Here is a 17,304-nt window from a genome sequence, read left to right as displayed (position 1 = left end):
TATTATACACACCCCATGAAAGGGCCACCAACAGTAATCAATTGAACCCCGAGCAAACCCAAAACGACACCCCAACTGGCACCCTGGTCATTATTTAGCGTGTCGGCTCCAACCAGAGGCTGGATATAAACCACCAGCCTTAAGACAGCCATTTGTAAAAACCCTATGTGTTTCACAGACAGAGCCACCTTCTCTATGGCCTTGTAGGTATTCAGGTCATCCTGGAAGGTCTTGGTCCTCTCGCTGTCTGCCAGCATGATGTAGTTGGAGACAGGGGCTCTGGCGCGGCCTTTAGACTGGACGTAGGAACGATATTCAGTGGGCAGGTCAAAACGCACCACCAGGTTACACTTGGGAATATCCACCCCTTCCTCCACAATGCTGGTCGCTATAAGCAGGTTGGTCTCGTGGGCACGGAACTTACGCAGAACCTGAGGGAAAACAAGGAACGCTTAAAATGGAAGGTGAGTGGAATGGATTCAGACACGTTGGGATAGTTCACCGTCAGCATACAGTATATGCAAAAATCCAAAATGGCGTCTGTGTTTTCTTACTTCTTCCTGCTTCCTGAACTCAACCTCCATCTGTTTGTTGCGTGGCTGGTTCTTGCCGATGCTGTGGCCTGTGATGAAGTTACTACTGATGTACGCCAGCTCTGGGTCCTGCTTTCCAGCCTCCTTAATCAGCCTGACGGAAAGGGACAGTCATCGTTATGAGTGTGACGGTTCATTTATTCCTACCAAATCTTTCTGTCAGCACTGTGAACCAGAATGAATAGCCTACATAACAGACTAAATAAAAGCACTAGGGCAAACGCCAGCTGTCTATATCTGGCTCAATCAGAATCACACTTTTTTTTTAATGTTTTTTAAAATAAAGTATTCTGTGTATGCTGGTTTGTTTTATAGCTTTCAAGATGGCACTTACAAAAAAATGTAACAAGATTTCTGAATCTACCAACAAAGAAATGTCAGGTGGCGCAACCGTATTTGAACATCAAAAATATATATTTACTATATTTCCCACAACTGAAAACTAGTACAAATCAATCACAGTGTTGTCTAAAATACAAAACACAAATTCCCCTTTAAATATAAACCAGATTCCAAAAAACTTGGGACACTGTACAAATTGTGAGTAAAAAAGGAATGGAATAATTTACAAATCGCATGAACTAATATTTAATTCACAATATAATATAGATAACATATTGAATGTTGAAAGTGAGACATTTTGTAATGTCATGCCAAATATTGGCTCATTTTGGATTTCATGAGAGCTACACATTCCAAATAAGTTGGGACAGGTAGCAATAAGAGGCCGGAAAAGTTAAATGTAGAGATAAGGAACAGCTGGAGGACCAATTTGCAATTTATTATGTCAATTTGCAACATGATTGGGTATAAAAAGAGCCTGTCAGAGTGGCAGTGTCTCTCAGAAGTCAAGATGGGTAGAGGATCACCAATTCCCTCAATGCTGCGGCAAAAAATAATGGAGCAATATCAGAAAGGATTTTCTCAGAGAAAAAAATGCAAAGAGTTTGAAGTTATCATCTACAGTGCATAATATCATCCAAAGATTCAGAAAGTCTGGAACATTCTCTGTGCATAAGGGTCAAGGCCGGAAAACCATACTGGATGCCTGTGATCTTCGGGCCCTCAGGCGGCACTGCATCACATACAGGAATGATACTGTAATGGAAATCACAACATGGGCTCAGAAATACTTCCAGAAAACAATGTCGGTGAACACAATCCACTGTGCCATTCGCCGTTGCCGGCTAAATCTCTATAGGTCAAAAAAGAAGCCAATCAATCAATTACAATGTCATGGCTGCATAGAAGAAGGATCCGGGTACTGAAATGGCCAGCCTACAGTCCAGATCTTTCACCCATAGAAAACATTTGGCGCATCATAAAGAGGAAGGTGCGACAAAGAAGACCTAAGACAGTTGAGCAAATAGAAGCCCGTATTAGACAAGAATGGGACAACATTCCTATTCATAAACTTGAGCAACTTGTCTCCTCAGTCCCCAGACATTTGCAGTCTGTTATAAAAAGAAGAGGGGATGCCACAGTGGTAAACATGGCCTTGTCCCAACTTTTTTGAGACATGTTGATGCCATGAAATTTAAAATCAACTTATTTTTCCCTTAAAGTGATACATTTTCTCAGTTTAAACATTTGATATGTCATCTATGTTGTATTCTGAATAAAATATTGAAATTTGAAACTTCCACATCATTGCATTCTGTTTTTACTCAAAATTGTACAGTGTCCCAACTTTTTTGGAATCGGGTTTGTACTTTATCTATGGAAATGTTATTACATTTCATAGAAACAGACACTTGAGCTTTTAAACATCCCATTTCCCATAGGGAGAAAGATAAACCTTTATTATATAAGGTGTTATATTTATGAGTCAACTTCACAGTTGCAATGAAAATTGATGTTTTAAATGTAAATTTGCTTGTGGCACCACCTGACTGTGACTGGTTGCGTCGCCTGATATGCTCAATAACATCTTATCAACACAAAATAACAAAAACATATTCTGGTTTATTTTATTTATTTCAAAGCTATGAACCAATTTATTCTTCAATAATTCACATAACTTCAAATTGAAAATCATTGTTTTAATGAAACACAAAAGGGATTATTTCATTAATAGATTCAGGTGTTAAGTTCTTTCTTTTGTCCTCTACCCTTTTCCTTTCCTGTTGCTTTTTGGGTGGCCCTTCCATTGCTGCCTCATTTCCTCCTATCCGGTCTTAGAGCGCTAACTGTTCTTTTCCATATCTTTCCCTCATGCTTCCTCTTTTGACAACTACAAAACATATTGACATATTTAGAATCCAGTTAATTAAAGTAATCAAAATAATTATAATTGGTGAAATCAATTTAAATATTTAATAGCATGAATGAGTTAATGATTCAAATGAATGATTTAGAAGTAAGCTGCACTGTAACATGGAACACAACTACTAATTAATAATAAAGCATGTAATAATACTAGGAAAACAAATAACACAATAGTAACTTAACTTGTCCAGTTATTAACACAACACCTTGCTTTGCTTTTGGCAAGGTACTCTGCCCTTGCAAGTGGATCACTGTTAAAGTAATTATTTCTCCTTTCTTGATAATGGCATCTACAAAAATCAATTAAAATACTCTAGATGCACTTACATAACTTAATATCATACAGAAATATGTATATGATCAGTTGATGTTAACTCTAATTCTGGTTGCACCATTTGACATATTGGTTGTGCCACCAGACTAATCAAACTCAGATAACCGTGTTACTGCAGCATAGGGGTCATTTGAGGTCCCCTTTTGTGATGCCATATTCTGTTCAGAGTTTTCTTAAAGCGATACACAAAAATGCTTTTTTTTGTCAGTTGTATGATTTGACATATGGAGAAATGCATTTTGCAGATGAAAGTTTTTCAAATATTGAATATATTTGACATTTAATAATTTATAATCAATTGAACCTTAAATAATGCCAAACTATATTTTAAGTATTGTATTGAGTAAAATAACCTTTTTACTACAACTATGTTCTTTGCATCAATGTTCAGATGGTTGCACCACCTGTCATTTTGGGGCTTTGGAACAGCAAAAAATTTAAATGTATAAAATTTTAATAAAATGAAATTTGCTTCTTATAAAGATGATATCATAGAATAATTTTATATTTTACACATATTTGAATTTTTTTGTAAATTAGGAAAATAATGGCTTCATACACAAAAGAAATGCACATCCTGTCATTGACCCATCTGCTGAATATGTGCACTTATCTTAGCAAATAAAGCGCCTGATCATTCTTCAACGTTAAAACCTCCCCTCACTTCAATTGTTGTCTATAGCTCCAGTTTCTGTAACCACTCTACATAAGCATGCCAAAGGCAGCGATTGGTTGGGAGAGGTACTGTGCAGCAACACTACGCCTATAACAGTACCCAGTTCTCCCAGGTATAACAGTACCCACTGCTCCCAGTTCATGACCTCAGACCTCACCTACAGATTTTTTCAACTATGTTAACAAGCAGGTGTACTTTTAGTTTACATCTGACCTGTTGGCCATTAACAAGTCTTTCAACATCACAACTGGTAAATTCCCACCTCCCACGTGGTTATGTACGCAGCTTTAACAGAGACATTGTGAATGTACCAAAACAAACCATGTCCCCAAAACCACAAGTACCCAAGTGAAAGAGTATTCTAGAACCTAGAATCTGAAAAAAGTTTACGTCTTTTACTCCTCTTGTATTTTTTTTCCTGTATGTTGAGAAGTGTTATTGATCAGTGTACACTACAGAATCCTAGGACACAGTGTAGCGTAGGACTCACACATTGGAACCTAACTGTCAGCACTGAATCCCAAAACCTTACCGGTTGAGCACGACAGCTGTGTAGCGCCTCTCCACGAAAATGATACCACACAGGATGTTGGTGAACGGTGAGGGGAAGTTTGTTTCGGGCTTCTCTTTGACCTCCACTTCCTCGTCCTCATCTTCGTCCTCCGAATCGCTCCATGACACATAGTTGTCCTCGTTGCGGTCGTTGTACCACTCCACACTCTCAAACTGCTGCCTCTCAAAGGGCTTGTACTCATGGAGGATTTCTAAGAGGCGGATGACCTTGGGGGTCACAAACTTCAGGTCCAGAGAAGCTGGGGAAAAGTGCTCCTCACAGAGGGCATGGACCTAGGAAACCGGAATTTACGTTAACCAAAGGCGAAGTTCACTGACCCCTGTACCCAACATTCGATTGCACGGGAACATTCATTCAGATAACTGTATTCATGGTTACTGTAATAATGTATATACTGTAAGTATTACAGCGACGGCTATTGACGAGCGATTTACGGAACCCACTGACGCAACAAACTGAGAAGCAATACACCTACCTTCCTCAGGATGGTGTCGGTGAAGAGCAGGAACTTCCTGTTGATCTCTTCCTGTTCATGTTTGATGTACTTCTGCAGTTCCCGTACCATGATGCCAGCCACCTTGTCGGCACACCACGGGCCCAGCACCAGCAGAACCGCCCTGCAGTCGGCCAGCACCTGGGGAAGAGCCGGTGTTGGTTATTTCACCAGGGGGGTCATCGGGAACACAATTTAACACTACAGGTAGGTGGGATTGGGACCTGTTTCGTTATGAAGGTGGGGTCTCTGTCCTCCCGCGGCACAGATATGTTGCAGTCGTTGAGGAAGTGGAGAGCCTCGTCAAGCTCGCTCAGTAGATGCTCCGCGAGGCCACTCTTGTCCAGGTAAGGTCCACAGTCAAGCACCACCTCTCTGGGTTGGGAGGCGTATCTGAGACGTAGATAGACACAGTTGAGTTTTCCCTCCTTGGTCATAATGAATGAGTCTACACTCACCTAAAGGATTATTAGGAACACCATACTAATACTGTGTTTGACCCCCTTTCACCTTCAGAACTGCCTTAATTCTACGTGGCAATGATTCAACAAGGTGCTGAAAGCATTCTTTAGAAATGTTGGCCCATATTGATAAGATAGAATCTTGCAGTTGATGGAGATTTTTGGGATGCAAATCCAGGACATGAAGCTCCCGTTCCACCACATTCCAAAGACGCTCTATTGGGTTGAGATCTGGTGACTGTGGGGGCCATTTCAGTACAGTGAACTCATTGTCATGTTCAAGAAACCAATTTGAAATGATTCAAGCTTTGTGACATGGTGCATTATCCTGCTGGAAGTAGCCATCAGAGGATGGATACATGGTGGTCATAAAGGGATGGACATGGTCAGAAACAATGCTCAGGTCAGCCGTGGCATTTAAACGATGCCCAATTGGCACTAAGGGGCCAAAGTGCACCAAGAAAACATCCCCCACACCATTACACCACCACCACCAGCCTGCACAGTGGTAACAAGGCATGATGGATCCATGTTCTCATTCTGTTTACGCCAAATTCTGACTCTACCATATGAATGTCTTAACAGAAATCGAGACTCATCAGACCAGGCAACATTCTTCAACTGTCCAATTTTGGTGAGCTCGTGCAAGTTGTTGCCTCTTTTTCCTATTTGTAGTGGAGATGAGTGGTACCCGGTGGGGTCTTCTGCTGTTGTAGCTCATCCGCCTCAAGGTTGTGCGTGTTGTGGCTTCACAAATGCTTTGCTGCATACCTCGGTTGTAACAAGTGGTTATTTCAGTCAAAGTTGCTCTTCTATCAGCTTGAATCAGTCGGCCCATTCTCCTCTGACCTCTAGCATCAACAAGGCATTTTCGCCCATAGGACTGCCGCATACTGGATGTTTTCCCCTTTTCACACCATTCTTTGTAAACCCTAGAAATGGTTGTGCGTGAAAATCCCAGTAACTGAGCAGATTGTGAAATACTCAGACCGGCCCGCCTGGCACCAACAACCATGCCACGATCAAAATTGCTTAAATCACCTTTCTTTCCCATTCTGACATTCAGTTTGGAGTTCAGGAGATTGTCTTTACCAGGACCACAGCCCTAAATGCATTGAAGCAACTGCGATGTTATTGGTTGATTAGATAATTGCATTAATGAGAAATTGAACAGGTGTTCCTAATAATCCTTTAGGTGAGTGTATGTGGACAGAGGGGACCTGAAGCAGCACAATACCTGTCAAGGACAACGAGGTCAGTAGCGGTCTCTGCATTGCTCCTCAGGATCCGCTCCAGGTTCTGGATTTTCTGCTCCAGTTCAGACGGGTCACACTTACCATTCAGAATGGATGCTGTGAGACCCAGGATACGAGGGCTGCCCGGACAGCCCTCACATAGCTGAAACAGAGATTGAGTGCCCCAAAAAAGCTGAAACACAGATCCAGGAAGCCCTCAGATAGCTGATATAGAGATCGATTGACCCCTCAAATAGTTGAAATACAGATCGAGTGAGCCCTCAAATAGTTCAAACATACATTGAGTAAGCACTCAAAAAGCTGAAACATAGCGAATGAGCATTTAAATAGCGAAAACACAGATCCAGTGAACCCTCAAATAGCCAAAACACAGATCCAGTGAACCCTCAAATAGCCGAAACACAGATCCAGTGAACCCTCAAATAGCGAAACACAGATCCAGTGAACCCTCAAATAGCCGAAACACAGATTAACTGAGCCCTCGCATAGCTGAAATAGAGATCGACTAAGCCCTCGCATAGCTGAAACTGAGCGGCCCCCAGAACGAGAATTCATATAGTTAAAGAAAAGAGAGACAGCTCATTTAGCTGGAACGGAGAAAGACTGATCTCATATAGCTGAAACAGACTGAGACAGCACACACAGTATTGAAACAGAGAGAAAGCCCTCACATAGCTAATACAGACAGTCTTAACATAGCTGAGGTAGAGAAATTCCTCATCTAACTCAAAGACATGAGGCAGGAAAACTGATTCAGTCATTGTAAAGCCAAACAAAAAATGCTAAAACATCAGCAGTGAGGTTCAGTAATGACAGTTAGCTGATGACACTTATTTTCAAATAGTGAATAATATAAAGGCTAATCTTCAATCAACTTAATGCCTTGGCTCTCACCAAACAGAGAAGACAGAGTATCCACTTTCAATCCACCACTAAAAGTAATAGATATGGAGAGTGGAGTGGGCTGTAATTTTACCTTCATTATTTCCCGGTAGGGATGGTCTGTGATTGCCAGGTGACACTCATCGAACACCACCAGATTGAGTTTCGCTAGTGGTAACACTCCATTCTTTAGCACATGCAGAAAGATATGGCATGTCATAACAAGCACCTAGAAAAACAGAAATGATGGAGTGAATGATTTAAGATGACATTTTTTAAAATAGATTACAGTGTGGGGGTGGGGTGGAGTGTAATTTTCAGTTGTTGAAAGTGAAAAACAATATAACTTCTCTATTTCAGAGTGCTGCTGTTACTATTGGTATTTGTCATGAAAGTACTTGGTAACATCTGGAAGTCTAATCTGGCATTGCATGAATTTACAATTGATAATTTCCACAAAATCTCTGATGAAGGAACCACACCTGATTTTCAATCATTTCTTGGCTCCACTTCTCCTTGGACCACGACGAGGTCTTTTCCATGCTGGTGTATTCGCCAACTTGGAGATCAGAGTGGGTCCTAACAGTAGCTGCTTGCTGAATCACAGATGACGCTTTTTTTTAAGATAGAAGGAAAAGGGTGAAAACAGAGAAGATCATTATCTCAGTCATATCACATCAAATGTACTTTTACTGGAAGTTGATACATGAACGTGCATGCTTCACTGTAATGGCATTCACAACAGTGACATCTCCAGCCAAAGTATTAAGGCCAGCTGTTTTCAATCAATGATGAGGAGCGCAAGTTGCAAACTTAGTGTGAAGTGAAGAAACAGTGCATTCATGGATTTATAACTCCAAATATAACTACCTGCATTCACTAGGAAAACTGTCCTCTTCCCGTTTTCGGCAAAGTCTCCCCGGATTTGATGGGAGAGCTCTTTAGTTAGGAGTACTGCAATAAAGGTCTTCCCTGAGCCAGTATTTAAGCACACGATAGTATTGTGTTCTAGAGCTGCTTCAAGAAGTTCAACCTGGCAGGGCAGATAAAGTAATATGATTTTAACCTTTTGTAAGCACACCATAATGGCATCAAACAAATACGTAAAGATAGATACCCACATAAAGAACATTCAGTTTATGGAGCAATGTTTTGACACTAAGGTCAGGCCAGTGGAATAAACAGTGGGAGCATTAGTGCGCAGGTACCCATTTTTATTCTAGCGGACAAGGTTACAGAACAGGGGGAGCAAACTACTGCATGCAAACTATAGAATGAGGCAAACTCCTGGACTACATACTACAAAACATCTCCTAGGGCATAATCCATTCAGTTCCAACTCAGTTTAACTTCAATATCCCCTAACTTGCTCTTTCCTTGATACCTGATATTTCCTAGGCGTGTAGATGTTGTCGTGGATGGCCTCCTGCTGCCATGGTAGACCAAAGAAAGGCCCCATGGGATTGGAGGCTGGGGTGACCAGTTGAAGTCCTTCCATGTTGCTTTAGGACTGGGGGATGCTGTCCTCCACGTGCCCAGTTTATTTCATTTCATCATCCTCCCCTCAAAAAGTTACTGATTTAGAAAGTAACAGGCAGCATGCAGGCAGGTTATCAATAATACAATGACAAGGAATACTGAGATAATAAACATGACTACATACTTACAGGTAGGGTCATAGACTCTGTGATGAACCAGGCAGCACTTTGTCTTAGCTTCATGATCAACACTGCGCAATCAGCTTATCATACTCCCCCACTTCTCTCCTAGAGGAGCATTACACAGAAGCACACAACCCCCTTAATGTAAAACCATTAACAGGCCTATTGTACAGAGAGCAACAAGGTTCCTCTAATGTCAGAATCTGGCCAAGCCAGGTTATCTATTAGATGTTGGGCTAATGGTCAGACGTATTTTACCTCAGCACAGTCGACGGCTGTAACGGCAGGGCTTGAGGAGTGGAAGTCTGATCCTAAACAGCAAACAAAGACAGATAGGAAGAACAGATGAGAACACAGAGGCATTACTGGGTGGGAATGGGATGGGGCAGAGCTGAAGTGGGCCAGGGAGCTTTGGGTGAGGGAGGGCTCAATTCTGGATGGCAACTGGCTTTTCAACAAATTTTTGCCGCCATAAATTCAAGACCGCAAGCCTGCCCTGACCACCGCTGCTCAACACAGCTGCAACAGATCCTAGCAGTAATTTCATCTCTGCCAGCTCAAGCCCCCATTTTAATAAAGTGCTAACATTTGCTGCTGGTTAAAAGCTGTTGGCCCGGTGTTCGTCTATCTTTCCATCAGTCTGTAGCCCAAAGGGCAACTAATTCCCAATATTCCTCAAAGTCAAATCCGTGTCTGGAACAATGTTCCTCTGCTTTATATTCTCAAGTTTACATTTTCTTGAGAAAAAAGTTGGCTCATTGGCTTACTGCACAAGCCAACAAGTCTCTTTGGAGAAGTAAAACTTGACAACCCAAAACTGACATTTACCACATAAAATGCACATGGTTTGAACCTCTATCAATTGAGATCCCCCAATTTGTGTTTTTGCTTTGACAGAACATTTCTTTTTTTTTGATATTTCAAAAAGTTCTATCAAATAAGATAGGGCAGAGCAATATAATCCGCTCTCACTGCACTATTACTGTATAATGATCTTGGTTGGAAAATGTCTGGATTTAATGAATACATCCTCATCAAAAATGTTATAGCCTAGGGCCCTGATCAAGGCTTCTTCATTAAACAAATCAAATAATAGGTCATTTAGCAGTAAACCATTTCTTATCCTTTACTGAATGTTTTCCCCCAAGGAAACTTTTGCATTGGGATTTTGCCTGCAGATGTACCATAATGCCAGAATCACTTACTTCTTCACCATAAAGATGGTGTGGGTGTGTGTGAGGAAGAGAGATAGAATAAACAAGCCAAATTAAGATGTGCTGTAACTGAACATTACTACATAACCCTTTGATCATAGACAGTGAAACTTTGCATTGTGTAATTCAACACAACAGCAAGTCATTACTGACAATTTGATGTGGTGATGAGCCATTATAAAAAACTGATTTTCCATTCGATAACTAGTTACAGCAGTAAACATAAATGTGTACAATGCACATCAATCATTGTACATAATATTGCTATTTTTCTAGCTCAAGCTGAGAAAATCTGATTAAAAGATCATCAGGCACTTTAATTTCAAATCTTTCGAAATGATCCACAAGCAGCCTATGACAAAATCAGGGGATTTTTTTTTAAAGAAAAACGACTACTTTTATTTTATAATTCGAATAGTTTCGAATGTTAGGCCTTACGAGTAAAAAGGCAACGTTGGCCTCAGTAAATCGAACGAACCAGCTAGCTGATGAGTGCACGATAACAAAACTGTCTGTTGTTGCAGTACTAGCATTTAGCAAGCTAGCAGCACAGGTGGCTGTTGGCTAACCTGTTAGCGGCAACAAACTAATTGCACAGAACCACGACCGCGAGAACACTTTAATACATATGAGAAATTAATGAATATTAATTTTTTTACATTTAATTGGGCTATTCTTTGATCGTTTGATATCTAACACGAATTATTAAACAAAGTGATTGCTGATGCAATGCAACGTCTAGCTAGCAAAAAACGTCAAAATCCCACGCGTGGAGATAGACCGAACTTGACTCAGTCTAGCAAAGTAGCTAGCTAGCTAGCTAGTAACTGACTCGCCGACTAGCTAGCATGGATAGTGAGCTATAAATGAAGACATGTACAAAGATGCATAACCAAACAAGTTATCTACAATTATTATATCTGAAACGACAGTTAAATATTGGCACATGCAAAGCTGCAATGCGTAGTCTGGAAATAGTAATATGAATGTGAGCCATGCATACAACGCTTGTCAATCATGTTAGCAAGCGTTTGTCGACAGAGAAACGTTTACTGGCTACCAGTAGCTAGCAAACATAGTTAGCTAGCTATGTCTATATGCTTATATTGTGGGTGCGGCAAGACATGCCTTACTATCGACAAAGACTGTAAACAGCCACCATAAGGAGACGCATGCATTTCGAGTGATTCGGTTAAACTTCCTCACCTAATAGTTAATGTTTATTGGGCCGTCTTGAATGACAATGGTCCTGTTATTTGGTCTAATACCCTCTCCATTCCCTGCTGCTGCTGCTGCTGCTGCTGCTGCTGTCAGGACCTAATCCACCACGATACTTCCTTTCCACCTGGGCCTTCGATACGCAATACACTTGCGTAAACTACGTAATATTGTTGTTTTTCATAGCCTGGATAACATGCGTGAGTCAGTCGAGAATACAAATGCCCTTAAAACCAAAATGAAACATTCGGCGCCCAGCATTGGCCCCACATATACTCTATTGCAATCGTATGTCCTCAAACTGTAAGATAATTATTTTAATTAAGCATTGAATATTTGTTTGTGTTGTTGGTTGTTTTCACAAATTGGAAGCTTGCTTGAATAGTAATTCAAAAAAAAGTTTAAGCACGTTCAGCATGTATTTTTTTAATTACATTTTTTACATATGCGCACCCTTCATTTCCTTTATGTTTTAGCAATTCCAACCAGCATTGGTGTTAAGTTCCTTGCTCACAAAAACAGATCTGTTTAACCTTAAGTCCAGTGATCTTGAACAGTAGGCTATCAGCTGCATGATTTTAGCAAGTAGAGGCAAACCGATTACACCTCATCAATTTTATTGTGATATACGTGTTTATACAGAACAAAAGTGCTGAAAATAAAATTTTACATAATAAGAGCAAAAAATATCATGACAATGATGTAGGAAAATGTATGTCTATCAGATTCATTTCTTTCATCATCCTGAAATTAAATGGTGTAAAACATTACATTAATACAGATCGAGGACATCACATAGGCCTACATATTAACCCTTTAAATAAATTATATTACAGAAATCTGGTCTCAATCCAGTAAATGTTGTTATCCATAACTGTGATCTGTAAAATTATTAGTTAATTTGAATTAATTACACTGAACAAAATTATAAACGCAAAACACTTTTGTTTTTGCACCCATTTATCATGAGCTGAATTCCACAGGCCACAATCAACACCTGATCAACTCTATGCGAAGGAGATGTGTTGCACTGGGTTAGGCAAATGGTGGTCACACCAGATACTGACTGGTTTTTGGACACCCCCAGACCCCCCCCAATACAATGAAACTGCACATTTTAAAGTAGCCTTTTATTGTAGCCAGCCTAAGGCACACCTGTGCAATAATCATGCTGTCTAATCAGCATCTTGATATGCCACATTGGTGAGGTGGATGGATTATCTTGGCAAAGGAGAAGTGCTCACTAACACAGGTTTAGACAGATTTGTGAACAATATTTGAGAGAAATAGGTCTTTTGTGTACATAGAGAAAGTCTTAAATTTTTGAGTTCAGCTCATGATAAATGGGGGTAAAAACTAAAGTGTTACACTGAACAAATTAATAATGCAAGTCAACATAATGATGTTAGGACATTAGGACTGTTTCCCTGTATAAGTCAACATAATGATGTAAGGACATTAGGACTGATTCCCTAAATAAGTCCACATAATGATGTTAGTACATTAGGACTGTTTCCCTGTATAAGTCAACATAATTATGTTAGGAAGACGTTTCCATCACCAACCTGTTTGAAAACAATCTGAACAATTACGTTTTCCTTACAATAATTTTGTTCAGTGTATTTGTCTTCTCCTTTGGTTGTCAGTGTACCTATGGAGAATGCACTGCGAATCTGTTTAGATAGGACATAACCGCTGCTGTCTCACAAAAGTCAAAACGAGAATAATGTACAGTTATTATCTAGGAGTTCTATAGTTTAATAGTTATTCGTTATTCGTTATTAAGCACCCTAATAATAAAATTGTTTGCAGTGTGGACTTGGAGACAGCTAGCAAACTCCAGAGCCACAAAGTCAAAATTGGAAGCAAAAATAGTTTCTTTTTTTTAAGGTTATTGTCAGGTTCAAAATCACTTTTAAAAAAGACAAATTGTATGAATGAGGGGTTTATGACTTATGGCTATAGAAGATAGTGAAGACCTACAGTAAATAAACTTTGGGTCTTGCTAAATATTAAAGTTTGGGATTTGAACCAAGAACTTTCTTACAATCTCTTCAACTCTCAATGAAGTGTAGCCCTTTGATAGCAAATACTGGAGAAAAGATTCTTGAAACAGAAACTCACAGAAGTGTTTTTTTTGTTTTAATGCCTTTTTATGCAGCAGCAGAGGTGGTACAAACAAAAGTGTTTTGGAGGCAGTGTCTGGATTTTACCTCTACTGCAAAAAAAATAAGACAATAAAACTTAAAGATAAATTCAGGGATTAACAAGTTTTAATCTGCTGCCAATGATTGGAACGAATTGCAAAAGACAAACTGTAAAACTTGACACTTGCACCACTCCTTACTTCTTAAATGAAACAAATTGAAATGAGCTGCTACCTGATCAATGGACTGTGGAGAGTTTGTGACAGGCTATCTTGATCACTGGTGCATGGATATCATGTCATCTAGATGGCAGTATGCACAAGGTTACTGAGGCCCAGGCTGATGTATCAAGCTTCTTACAGAAGTTGATCCGGAATGAGTCTACAAGAAATGAAACGATCCTAAATAAGCACTCCTACTTTTGAGAGACAATGTCCTGCAACCACAGAACAACCTACAATAACCTCTATACAGGCTGTGTGCAGTTCTTCATGGTTGTGCCCAATTGACACAATACATGCATTTCTGATGAGGAATGAAGTAACCTAGTAATAGAGGGCGTGTTGTCTTTGTATTGGAAACCAGTCTGTGTAAACACGGCAGTCAAGTGCAATGATGACTAGTCATTTATTTGATCAGTTACGTATGAATACTAGTCAAAAACACAGCTTTCTGTTGAAATATATATAGAATGTTCCCATTAAGTCCACAGTTCTCCCTGTGCCTGTCTCCTGTTTCAATGTTACATCCATGCTATAAATCCCATCTTCTGTTGGTCAAAGTGTAAGGATTCTGTAATTGTTGTATATTTAAGCAATACAGAACGAGAGAATGTGGTCTATGGCCAATATACAGTGGGGAGAACATGTATATGAAACACTGCCGATTTTGCAGGTTTTCCTACTTACAAAGCATTTAGAGGTCTGTAATTTTTATCATAGGTACACTTCAAGTGTGAGAGACGGAATCTAAAACAAAAATCCAGATATTCACATTGTATGATTTTTAAATAATTTATTTGCATTTTATTGCATGACATAAGTATTTGAGCACCTACCAACCACCTGTCCACACACTCAAACAGACTCCAACCTCTCCACAATGGCCAAGACCAGAGAGCTGTGTAAGGACATCATGGATAAAATTGTAGACCTCCACAAGGCTGGGATGGACTACAGGACAATAGGCAAGCAGCTTGGTGTGAAGGCAACACCTGTTGGCACAATTATTTGAAAATGGAAGAAGACGGATGATATCCAAATTCAAGATGACGGTCAATCTCCCTCGGTCTGGGGCTCCATGCAAGATCTCACCTCGTGGGGCATCAATGATCATAAGTAAGGTGAGGGATCAGCCCAGAACTACACGGCAGGACCTGGTCAATGACCTGAAGAGAGCTGGGACCACAGTCTCAAAGAGAACCATTAGAGCTTTTTGGTCTAGAAATAGAGCTTTTTGTTCTAAACTCCACTCGCCGTGTTTGGAAGAAGAAGAAGGATGAGTACAACCCCAAGAACACCATCCCAACCGTGAAGCATGGAGGTGGAAACATCATTCTTTGGGGATACTTTTCTCCAAAGGGGACAGGACGACTGCACCGTATTGAGGGGAGGATGGATGGGGCTATGTATTGCGATATCTTGGCCAACACCTTCTTTCCCTCAGTAAGAGCATTGAAGATGGGTCGTGGCTGGGTCTTCCAGCATGATAACGACCCAAAACACACAGCCTGGGCAACTAAGGAGTGGCTCCGTAAGAAGTATTTCAAGGTCCTGGCCTAGCCAGTCTCCAGACCTGAACCCAATAGAAAATCTTTGGAGGGAGCTGAAAGTCCATATTGCCCAGCGACAGCCCCGAAACCTGAAGGATCTAGAGAAGGTTTGTATGGAGGAGTGGGCCAAAATCCCTGCTGCAGTGTGTGCAAACCTGGTCAAGAACTACAGGAAACGTATATGATCTCTGTAATTGCAAACAAAGGTTTCTGAACCAAATATTAAGTTCTGCTTTTCTGATGTATCAAATACTTATGTCATGCAATAAAATGCAAATTAATTACTTCAAAATCATACAATGTAATTTTCTGGATTTTGGTTTGAGATTCCGTCACTCACAGTTGAAGAGTACCTATGATCAAAATTACAGACTTCTACATGCTTTGTAAGTGGGAAAACCTGCAAAATCGGCATTGTATCAAATACTTGTTCTCCCCACTGTACCTTGCATAAGAGCTGTGAGTCTTATGCATGACACATCAGGTAGCCATGTTATATTGGCTGTAATCCTTCAGTCTGCTTCCCACCTATCTGAGTCACCTCATACCTTCAATAAAGAATCAAAATACCCACAAAACATAAAAAAATCACTGACAATGTATTCAAACAGACATTGTAACGATAATCATAAAGCATTCTCTTTTTATTGAAGGTCTCAAGCTCAAGCACAGCTGAATCAATAAGAGCACATTAAAAAACAACCCACAGGCATACAAACATTTGATTTTACAATGAAATTAATTTATCATCAAACTTTAAAAATCCATTGATTGTATTCTCAACTGATCCATAAAGATTAAAAAGATTGTATTCCTCCAGCATTCTGAAAATACTAATACATCCATCATATTATTAGTAAACACAAATTGTCGCTTCATAACTACTTCATATGTATGTTAAAACTATTTTCATAATTTGCTGATTGTGTCTTATTAATTCCAGTATTTCTAAACACTGTATCTTTGGGAGTTCACATACTGTTTCAAAAAGTGCAACTGACACACTCCAAGCCTCACAATCAACACACAACCGACACTCCCAAGCTCCTGCAGAATCCACAGAGATTAACGTAAGAAAAATATTGTTTTCTATTAGAGAACACAGTACATTAATAAATGTAGGACTTAATAGAGGTTGTAAAGTACATCACCTTAAATCTGTACATACCTCTGTGCATAACTCATTGGCCACAACAAGGACATAATCAGATGTATCCTGAAGTCTTATCCTAGTCCAAAAGGCATACACCTAACAGTGGTTGGCTTTCATATGATTTCAAATTTCATTTAAACACATCTAAGTGTACAGAGTAGGCTTCGGTTGGGAATTTTTAGAGGATGTTGTCACAGTTTCTGAGGCACGGACACAAGCGCAGGGAGATTGGAAGACATTTAATAACTGAACTTGAATTATAACAAAAGAAACACGACACAACTAGACAGGACTGAACAGAAGAACCAAAACAAAAGGCGTGCGCCAAACCAAGACTGACACTGGGACAGGAGGAACTTAAACAGGAACAGTGATTAGGGAAACAGGTGACGACGATAAACAACAGAACCAGTGTCCGTGATCCAAACGAAGGAGAGAGGGCGTTGGATCTTACTGGCACAGCAAGCCTGCCGTGCCAGGGCGTGACAGGCGTGCATTTGGATATTTGTGAACCCTTTGGACGGTGGCCTACGTGTGGCCTATGAATCATTATTAAACAAACTACATGATATTCCATAAACTAAATGTACATAACTGGGCCAC

General features: G+C 40.1%; 1 protein-coding gene across 1 annotated transcript in view; it reads right to left on the bottom strand.

Annotated features, from left to right (window-relative positions):
- dicer1 (dicer 1, ribonuclease type III) overlaps window positions 1–11,734 on the bottom strand; it is a 28,755-nt gene extending 17,021 nt beyond the window's left edge. The window contains exons 1-13 of the mRNA XM_010878753.3: window positions 11,619–11,734; window positions 9,457–9,509; window positions 9,205–9,303; window positions 8,922–9,112; window positions 8,408–8,570; window positions 8,020–8,150; window positions 7,632–7,766; window positions 6,637–6,797; window positions 5,163–5,331; window positions 4,921–5,079; window positions 4,404–4,717; window positions 555–687; window positions 189–431 (exon numbers count right to left, since the gene is read on the bottom strand). Of these exons, the coding sequence (XP_010877055.2) occupies window positions 189–431; window positions 555–687; window positions 4,404–4,717; window positions 4,921–5,079; window positions 5,163–5,331; window positions 6,637–6,797; window positions 7,632–7,766; window positions 8,020–8,150; window positions 8,408–8,570; window positions 8,922–9,035 (1,722 nt within the window). The 5' untranslated portion in view covers window positions 9,036–9,112; window positions 9,205–9,303; window positions 9,457–9,509; window positions 11,619–11,734. The remainder of the gene's footprint in view (window positions 1–188; window positions 432–554; window positions 688–4,403; window positions 4,718–4,920; window positions 5,080–5,162; window positions 5,332–6,636; window positions 6,798–7,631; window positions 7,767–8,019; window positions 8,151–8,407; window positions 8,571–8,921; window positions 9,113–9,204; window positions 9,304–9,456; window positions 9,510–11,618) is intronic.
- Between the last annotated feature and the right edge of the window lie 5,570 nt (window positions 11,735–17,304).

The sequence above is a fragment of the Esox lucius genome, chromosome 15 (genome assembly GCF_011004845.1).
Source record: "Esox lucius isolate fEsoLuc1 chromosome 15, fEsoLuc1.pri, whole genome shotgun sequence".
Taxonomy (NCBI): Eukaryota; Metazoa; Chordata; class Actinopteri; order Esociformes; family Esocidae; genus Esox; species Esox lucius.
Note: the sequence above shows the minus strand (reverse complement) of the source record. Positions and strands in the feature narration are given on the sequence as shown.